The 9,813-nt window shown below is 43.1% G+C and overlaps 2 protein-coding genes across 2 annotated transcripts in view; both read left to right on the forward strand.

Moving 5' to 3' along the window:
- Positions 1 to 2,089, forward strand: part of skic2 (SKI2 subunit of superkiller complex) — a 38,191-nt gene extending 36,102 nt beyond the window's left edge. The window contains exons 28-29 of the mRNA XM_080442922.1: positions 456 to 596; positions 1,255 to 2,089. Of these exons, the coding sequence (XP_080299048.1) occupies positions 456 to 596; positions 1,255 to 1,455 (342 nt within the window). The 3' untranslated portion in view covers positions 1,456 to 2,089. The remainder of the gene's footprint in view (positions 1 to 455; positions 597 to 1,254) is intronic.
- Positions 2,090 to 3,189: 1,100 nt separating this feature from the next.
- On the forward strand, positions 3,190 to 9,206 carry prrt1 (proline-rich transmembrane protein 1; the record flags this gene model as incomplete). Its single annotated transcript, XM_080442361.1, has 4 exons — positions 3,190 to 3,348; positions 6,569 to 6,897; positions 7,738 to 7,914; positions 9,030 to 9,206. The coding sequence occupies exons 1-4, from the start codon at positions 3,330 to 3,332 to the stop codon at positions 9,204 to 9,206; spliced, it is 702 nt and encodes a 233-aa protein (XP_080298487.1). The 5' UTR covers positions 3,190 to 3,329.
- Between the last annotated feature and the right edge of the window lie 607 nt (positions 9,207 to 9,813).

A 9,813-nucleotide genomic window follows, 5' to 3' on the forward strand; every position in this document is an offset into this window, starting at 1 on the left:
CACACTGCAGCCCTCATAGCAGAACAGACCCTGGAACAGTTTGTGAACACTTTGACCTCAACACAGCTGACATGACTGGGAGAGGGATCATTCAGCTATACTGGGAGAGAGGGAATGTACGATTCCAGCTCTCAGCAATGTGTCGAAGTGTCCCTGAGCAAGACACTTAACCCCTAACTACTCCCCCCTCTGCGCTCCTCTGTGGGCAGCACTCAGCTGGGTGAAGCTGAAAACTGAGGTTCCCCCATGGGATGTGATAGGTATCAAAAATATATATACAGTATAAATATATTCTCATATTCTCATAATGGTTGAGTTGAAATGTTAGAAATGTTTAGAAAGCAGAGTGCTGAAACAGGAAAGGTAGGAGTAAAAAAAAAGAAAATGCGATTCATGTTTGTGTGTTTAATGGTAATTGATCATTAAAACCCTCTTGTCACCCCTTCCTCCTGCAGGGTATTGATCGTGTGCTGGCGGTCGCCCAGCGTATCGGCGAGCTCCAGAGGGATTATGGGATTGGACAGACAGTAGAAGACTTTGTGGGGCAGTTCAAATTTGGTCTGACAGAGGTGGTGTACTGTTGGGCCAGAGGCATGGTAATAACCCTAAGAATGTTATATTTGATTTGTATATTTAAGGGCTGCAACTATCGATTATTTTCCTAGCAATTATTCTATTAATAACTTTTTTGATTAATCAAATCTAATCATTTAAAATAGCAGATCTACAAACTCACAATGCATCAAGATGCTTTGCGAGCTTGTAGATCGGCTATTTTCACTACTGTGTATTTGAAGATTTTTGGCGTTCTTTTTTAAAACTTTTGCCCAAAACATTGATGGATTATTAATAGATTATTTCATTAAATTATCAGTTATCAATTATTTTTCATAATCGGTTAAATTGATTAGTTTGATTAACTGTTGCTCCGCACATTTCTATATCGTCTTTACTGAAAGCTGAGCGTTGAACCTTTTTACTGTAAATCAGAGACAGAAAACAACAGACGTGTTTGATAGAGAATAGTGAGAGGAAGAGCAGATGATAAATGTGAGAGAACAGTTTAATATGTGAGAGAAAGAGAAGTCCTTGAGAGAGAGAGAGAGAGAGAGAGAGAGAGAGAGAGAGAGAGAGAGAGAGATCTCCGAACAGTACAACGAGAATCACAGGTCTCCGAACAGTACAACGTGTACAGGCTGATATGCTGATAGAGCGGACATAATATATATATATAATAATTTGTCTGTCTGTCAGCCGTTTGCAGAGATCGCCCAGCTGACAGACGTGCAGGAGGGCACGGTGGTGCGTTGCATCCAGCGCCTGGACGAGGTGCTGAAGGAGGTGAGGCAGGCGGCGCGCATCGTGGGAGACTCCGTCCTGGGCAGCAAGATGGAGAAAGCCTCCCTGACCATCCGCAGGGACATCGTCTTCACCGCCTCCCTGTACACACACTGACGAAACGGACACGGAGGAATGTGTGAGATGGCATCATGCCAAGGTGTCAGTGTGGTGTGTGCAAGTCCTTTATTGGCACAATCTTCTCAGTTAAAATTCCAACAATTCAAGACATTTCAATTAATAAATGAAATAAGTGGCATCAAGCCATCATATGCATACTGTAGAAGCCCCACCCTCCCAAACACAGAAATTACTTCCCATTCATGTTACCATCATTCATGTGCTGGGAACTATGGCATTGCAGAAAGGCAAAAAGGAGGGGACCAAGTACAGACCCCTGGGGAACCCTGGTCAACAAAGTTTATAGGGTTTAAGTGGATAATAATTTGCATGTTGTCTGTTACCCTCCATCAGACAAAGTGACTCTTAGACTATGCTGCACAACACACATCTACTAGTTCCTAAGCTTTAACAAATTCATCCAGGTTTGAGACCATGTTTTAATATGCAAACTCTGTCCTGAGGCGAGCCATTCCAAGTCCTCTGACCGTGAGTGCCGGATCAACAGATGCAGAGAGGGTGTGAAAGTGGGGGGGAGATAAAGAGACTGCACAGGTTGTGTTGACCAGTGTGTATGTGTGACTGTGTGTTGATGAATATGTGCCTAATAAACATTTTACTGTTTACATGATCTGGGTCCCACAGAATCCCTCCACATGGAAAGGGAATGCTCTTAAAATACAGACCACAAGTGGATGCTATTTGAATGAAAAGGACATTTTGGGTGTAATTTATTGTAGAGTAATAAAACTTGCTGTATGTCGAAAACAAAACATGCCTTCTCTTTTAGTGTATATACATTTGTATTTGTTTTAAGAAAAATAATCAAAAGAAAGATGGGATTAAATAATCTATATTTCTATTGAAATATATTGGTAGGAATTATACATGACATATTAGTCATTTACAATTGGTAGAAAAATATACCATTCTAATATTGTTTGTATTAGTTTTATTCAAACATGGCAATTATGTAAAAACTAGTTTTGCGATATCGGGTTTACTCTTTAGTGAAATATCATGGTGTGATTTAAAATGAAAATCCATTCAATTAGAACAATGTTTCTCAACCAGTGGTCTGGAGACCACCAGTGGTCCTTGAGGGTATTCCAGGTGGTCCCCAGCTAAATGATGGAGAGTTGGTAACCAAATGGACCCGGGCCTTAGCCTATAGATCTTTAACTCTTGAGAGTGTAAAATGGGGCCATTTGGTTTCATCTCAAGAGTAAAATTATTGTTAAACATCTGCATTACTTCATTTACAAGAAGTCTACACAATTAGAGAATGTACAATTGTTATTTTGATCAACGTTGGCCTGTTGTCTCCTATTGGTACCAACATCAAATACAGCATGGAATTGTGGACAAAAACGAAAACAAAAGTCTTGGGTCTGAGAGGCTAAATCTCATCAAATGGTGGTCCGTGGCTCAAATGCCGAATAAATAATGGACCTTGATAATGAAAAGGGTTGAAAACCACTTTTCTAAGCAGGATGTTCCAGCCCAGTGAGTCTGAGCTGTCGCTTTAAGACTGATATCACTGTGACTGATGAATTCAATGTAACGCGATGCGTTCGGGGGAGAACCCTGTCTGTCTCCCACTGTTGTGGTGGATGTAGCAGCTACACAAAGACAGCAGGGACTGGGAGAACGGCATATTCCAGCTGCACCTCGCAGTCAGATCGGACTAACAGATCATACATTTTTTTAAAGTCCATTTAATATTAGATCCCAGATGGTGAGATGAAGAGAGAGCTGAAGATGGGTTATAATTATTTGGAATAAAACTCCTCGTCAGTCAGTTGGCTTCGACCGGATTTCTAACGCAACTGGAGTAAATTCTCACATCCGATCAGGAGGAGATACTAATCATGTCTTCTGAAAAACACGGTAGGTTTATTTTCACACATCGTTGCCATGTTGCGGATTTTCTGTCACCGCTGTAATTGATTGCCTAATTGAGCCACTTTTCCTTCCCATCCCCCCGCTGTTTATCCCACTGCAAAATGTACACGTTTTGTCACCGTGGCTGGAAGGCACATCATAGCCTGTTCTCTGGTACTGATGGGAACATCTGCATGTTCAGCCTCTCGGTCAACATCCCCAGTTCCCCACATCTGCTTTTTTTTATCTGCACAGCAGCGCGTCGCTGCATGGCAGCGCTTCTCTCTTCCATCATCGGGCCTGCATTTCTTTATGACGAGAGAGCGAGATTGTGTGTGTGTGTGTGTGTGTGTGTGTGTGTGTGTGTGTGTGTGACAAGCGAAGTGCCAAGTGCTTAAATTATATTTGTCTTCATTTCTGTCGTTTCCTCGGATTCTTGCAAATATCGCCCAACATCTGTGTCTGACTGCCCTCATCAATGCTCTTGAGCAGGGGTCTTCAACAGGCGGTCTGGGACCCCTAGGGGGGTCCTCAGAGTTACTACAGGGGGGCTGTCAAATCTGTTTGTGATTAGGATTCTTTTATACATTAGCCACTTGAACCCTATTATAGCATCCCTATTCTGAAGGGAACATTGGCCAAAAATGGCAGATCTACAAGCTCAGAACGCCTTGCAGCAGCTATTTTCAGCCATTTTCAGGGGGGGGGGCGTTAGTGGTTATAACAGTCTGAAAATACACTTTAACATGAATGTTTTAACATGTTGTCAAACAACTAAGTCTATGAAATATGAAAAAGTTTAATCTGCAACACAATTTTAATATAGGGGTCCCTGCTTCATCTCTCTCAGCTAAGGGGTCCTTGGCCTGAAAAACGTTGAAGACCCCTGCTCTTGAGGTTAAATGGAAGTAAATCACAGTCATTGGTATGGAGTTAGTTGCCCCCCCCCCCCCCCCCCTTGCTGTAACATTATCCACTATAATTAAATCATTGGCTTTTCATTAGTTGGGTTGCTGCTACTATTTGCTTCCATCCAGTCACAGGAGCATTATTTTGGGCGACTGGGCCTCCTCGCTCATATTGGTGCCTGTTCCTCTTCATACCAAAGGTGTTTGATAGGTTTAAAGCAGGCCAGTCAAGTTCTTCCTCACTGATATCAACAAACCGTTTATGTATTGGGGAGCGACAGCATGGGGGCATCATGGGGGATTTGACATTCTGAAACAGGACACAGCCTTACACAATCTGTTTCCAATAAATACATTTAAAGCACTACTCTAGTTTAGAATGTCAAATAAACTGTAGCATTAAGATTTCCATTCACTGGAACAAAGGGCACTAAATGATAAATGGTCTGCATTTCTATTGCGCCTTTTATCCAAAGCATTTTTACAACCTACTCATTGGGAGTAGTTGTGGGTTGAACTTCAGTGTCTTAATTGCTCAAGTAGTCAGGATACAACACAAAGCCAGGATGAGGCAGGGATCAAAATCTGAACCTTTTTCCACTCTATCACCTGATGATTGAGGAACTGCCACACCCACTAATTAGGAAAGATGTCCGCTGAGTTTAGGTCATGTATAGTGCATCATTTAAAATAACTTTGGGGCCATATTTTTTATATTTATAAACGTAAATATGACATATTTGAAAGGAATATATATATATAATTTTAGGTACAACTGTGACTTGGATTAGGAAGAACGCTTACAATAGAAACATTAAATTGTGTCCCACACCATTGACATTATAGAGAGCTCTAGGCTGCACTTTTTATGTTCTGTTGTCTTATATAACACAAGACAGGCTCACTCTTTTTCCAAGATGGAAGAAGCTCCTGTAATGATGAGTTAATTATATTTCATTAATGTTTAATTGTTGTTTAACTGTTCATATTTACCCTACACTACTGGGGATAGATTGTTGGAGTCAAAGTACGTAGACTTTGACTGTATCTATATTCATCATACCTGCTAATACCACTGTTAATATTGTTAATTACTGTTACAGTAATATACTTTTAGTGCACTTTGACCACACACAGTATCTGTCTGTCTGTCTGTCTGTCTGTCTGTCTGTCTGTCTGTTTGTTTGTTTGTTTGTTTGAAGGCACTTCCTGTGCTTCACCTATTCCTTGAGTGTATTTAAAGACTAAAGGCTTTACTCTGCTCATCTTTGTTTATATCGCTCATTGAGATCTGACACCGGAGATGTAGCCCACAATGGATTCCTATCTCATATTTCAAGTTTGACAGGATTTGTATTATTTCCAATGGGATTTAATCAAAGCAATCTGTCCAAACGTAAACGGCTTCCTTATTTTCAGACTGGATTAGCTGCTGTTGTTGTTGTCTAACAGCAGAAATCACAGTAACATAATGGTAAAGCTGTGTCATAAATGTGTTTTGTGTCTTCAACAAAGGTCGCTCAGCTGAACGACCTTTGTGTGTGTGTGTGTGTGTGTGTGTGTGTGTGTGTGTGTGTGTGTGTGTGTGTGTGTGTGTGTGTGTGTGTGTGTGTGTGTGTGTGTGTGTGTGTGTGTGTGTGTGTGTGTGTGTGTGTGTGTGTGTGTGTGTGTGTGTGTGTGTGTGTGTGGGTGGTCCACTTCTGCTTGTCACTGCTAGTAACTTATGTAACTCTGTCCTCAAGCACAAGTCATCTCTCATCACTCAACCACATCCCTCCATCCCTGCCCTCTACCTATAATCCTTGCATCTCTCTCTCTCTCTCTCTCTCTCTCTCTCTCTCTCTCTCTGTCTCTGTCTGTCTTGCTCTCCATCTCCCTCACTCCTATATTTATGCTTACTCTGCCATTCTGTCCCTCTTTTTTTCTCTGTTTCCATCTCTTTCTGTCTGTTTTCCCATGATCTTGTTCTTTTCGATGAGCGTGGGTTTCTGTTCCCCTTGTCAGCTAACATGACATCATATCTGTAACTTCCTGCAGGATATTGTCTTCAGTGCACCAGCTTTAATGCCATCAGCTTTTATCGTTGAGGCTTCGATTTGATGAGATTCTCACTCATTATTTGTACCCTCAGTCTAGATTAAACTAAATTCCACATGCGTACTATTCTCCTGTGCTGTGAGGATGATGTGTGTGCGTGCGTGCGCGCGCGCGTGTGTGTGTGTGTGTGTGTCAGACAGCAGACAATTTCACACATCTCTCTCTCTCTGCTCTCTCTCTGTTCGTTGTCTCATTCTCTCTTTCATCCTTGTGCCATCCAGGTCTGGATGACCATGGCCGTCACCCCATGCAGCCCCCGCCTTACCTCCCAGGACCCCCGGAATCCAATTTTCTACAGCACTCCAATGTGGGCCCTCAGCCCAACTACCCCCCTCCCACTGCACCCCAGGGCTCAGAGGGATACCTCCAGGAGACACAGTTCCACTGTGGCCCTCTGGGGCCCTCGGGAGCTCCTCAGGGCTACACTGTCCAGACCCATGGACCCACCACAGGCACCATGCCTCACCCGCCCGTGGGTTACCTCCACTCGGGGTACCCCCTGCAGCTGCAGCCCTGCACGGCCTACGTACCCATCTACCCCATGACTTCGGTGAGTCACAGACTGAAGGAGCATCGAAATGTTGAACAAGGGAAGCGGTGCACAAACCATAGGCCTGTCTGAGGTTTTGCACCATGATGCTTTTTCCAGTGGTTTTCCAGTGAAAATGGGTGGCCTTGTGTGACAGGTTCTGGGTATGTAGGTTAGAGTGTGCCTAATTTCTCCCAGACTTGTGGTCATCTGGACTATTGTCTGGTTCAAGCTGGAACTGGCAGTGCCAGTAAGTGCTTTTCTTTAGTAGGTTGCGTCCATTGTGATCTATAAACAAAGGGGTGAATCTGAGACCACATTTATCTGGTTTTGTAGAACCTTCCACACGTCTTATGAGGAGAATTAAGCAGACAGCCCGATTGAGAGTATTGTTTCCTTGGCACTCTATGTAATTGACTGCTTGCATTGTTCTTGGTTTACTAGGGTTCATTCACTCTGATCTTGCACTTTGTAAGTTGCTCTGGATAAGAGCATCTGCTGAATGCTTGAAATTGTAAATTGTCTTCATTTTAGTGACAGTTTCCATGCGAGCCAGATGACAGCTCCTATGTTATTCACAGCATGAAACAGGCCTGTGGTCATCCTGATTCCTGTCTGCCAGCAGGCCTGTAATAATGCATGTTAGTAAAGTCGGTTTGAGAGGCAGTTGTACAGGAGTTCCTGGTTTGACTAACTGACAATGTTTTGTCCAACTTGTAATAAATGGATGAAAGAGACACATTTTTACATGCCAATGAGCCGCTGTTACTGCTTTCGTCTCACGCACGCACGCACGCACGCACACGCACACGCACACACCACATATCTCTCCATGAGTTCATAACTCTCTCCTCCTCTTAGGGTCAGCCCTACATGTCCAATGGAGCTGGTCACCCAGGAATGCCCCCCATGCAGATGCCCCCCGGCATCACCCTGATGGATCGCCGTCCCCCCCATGACTACCTGCCCATCGCCGTGCTGACAACCGTCTGCTGCTTCTGGCCTACAGGCATCATCGCCATCTTGAAAGCAGTGCAGGTGAGCAGCAGCATTTCCTGTTTCTGACCACATGATCGTAACACAAAGAGACACAAAGGAGACAAAGAGTCTCCTTTGTGTCTCCTACCGGAACCGCTGCCTACCGGTCCACTGGTCATCAAATTATTGGTTTAGGAATGCGACCAAAAAATATCCATGAATTCAAGTCTCCATGGGGTGACTAATCGCTAGAAAAAAAATTTTGGGGGTGAACTATCCCTTTAACCTAACCAGCCACAATCTAACACAAATCTAACCGTAACCTTAAAATACTTATCCCTTACCCTAAAACTAAGCCTAATCTGAACATCTCACCCTAATCAATCCTAATCCCAACCTGAGAAAACTAGCATCTTTGCTAAATCCGGTGTATTTACGTCCATGTGACGTCCATTAATATGCATTGTCCTGTCCATATAAACAAATAAAGTAAAAAGTAAAGTAATCCCAACCTGAATCTTTTCATAATGGTAACCCTGACTGTAAAAATATAATTTGCCCATAAAAGATCACCCTTTTCATGGCACACACATAATAGGAAGTCATTCTATGACAAATTGATCCTGTGTCAGCCATGTGACATTAGGCCACATGAGTTCCAAACGTTCATTCTGCTGGTTGTGCCTTGATTTCTACCTCTGATTGTCTGTACACAGTGAAATGGTGGTTTGTGCTGACCAAACCCGCTGCATTATGTAAACTGCACTGGGATAGAATGGATTTCCCCATCTAACTATCCCTATTCTGGGCATTCAGCGAAAATAGGCGAACAATCTGTGATAATGGCGATCATTTAACGAAAATAGGCGATCATTCTGTGAAACTATTTGAACATTCTGTAAAATAGCCGAACATTAGGCAAAATTGGACGATCCACAAACTCACAATGCATGAGTTTCTAGATCAGCAATTTTTATATATATTTAATCCTATGTAAGTATATAGGATTTAATTTCATTTCAGTTGGTTTTTCACGTCAGGGTGTGTAACATCAGCCCCTTTGTAAGCAATTATTTGTTGTCCAGCGGACTTTGTGAACCAGATGGTCTCTCTCGTTCTCTCTCTCATATTATATAACCTCTGTCTAACTTCTCTATCTCTTCTCCTCGCTTCAGGTGCGCACGGCTATAGCCAGAGGGGACATGGTGACGGCGGAGATCGCCTCCCGCGAGGCACGTAACTTCTCCTTCATCAGCCTGGCGGTGGGCATCGCCTCCATAGTCCTGTGTACCATCCTCACCGTGGTCATCATCATCGCCTCGCAGCACCATGACGACGACTGGGACCCCTAGTTTCACGCCAGCACTACAAACACACGGCGCGTTAGCTACGCTAGCTCACTACTTCCAACCACCTGGAGGAATGGGAGCGACAGAAATGCATTCATTGCTTCTGCTTAATGCTACACTAAGTCAGAATGCCAGACACACACAGACACACACACACACACACACACACACACGCACACACACACACACACACACACACACACACACACACACACACACACACACACACACACACACACACAAGGAGAGTTGACCTATCCTACTATTAACACAGCAACACTTAATGATTTGCCTTCAGATATGAACTTAATAAGACGAACAAATCTCACAACATTAACTATTCATTCATTTTGCCACCGAATAATTCATGAGCGCTTTCGCGAACACATTCAGAGGAGAGGAGAGGTTGCTGTGTATTTTTTAATCGTTTTAAACTTTCCAGCTGCACATTGTCTCAAATGGACGTACAAAGAGTGTTTTTATTTAATTTTTTAGAACCTTGGTTAAGCCATGCACAAGTTTATTCACACAAGTATAAGTATTCAAGTGGTTTTTCCATTTCAAAGCAATGTGCCATGTTGAAACAGTGTTATTGTATTGATTTACAGTA

This window comes from Gymnoscopelus braueri (assembly GCF_963280865.1).
Source record: "Gymnoscopelus braueri genome assembly, chromosome: 11".
In the NCBI taxonomy this organism is placed as follows: domain Eukaryota; kingdom Metazoa; phylum Chordata; class Actinopteri; order Myctophiformes; family Myctophidae; genus Gymnoscopelus; species Gymnoscopelus braueri.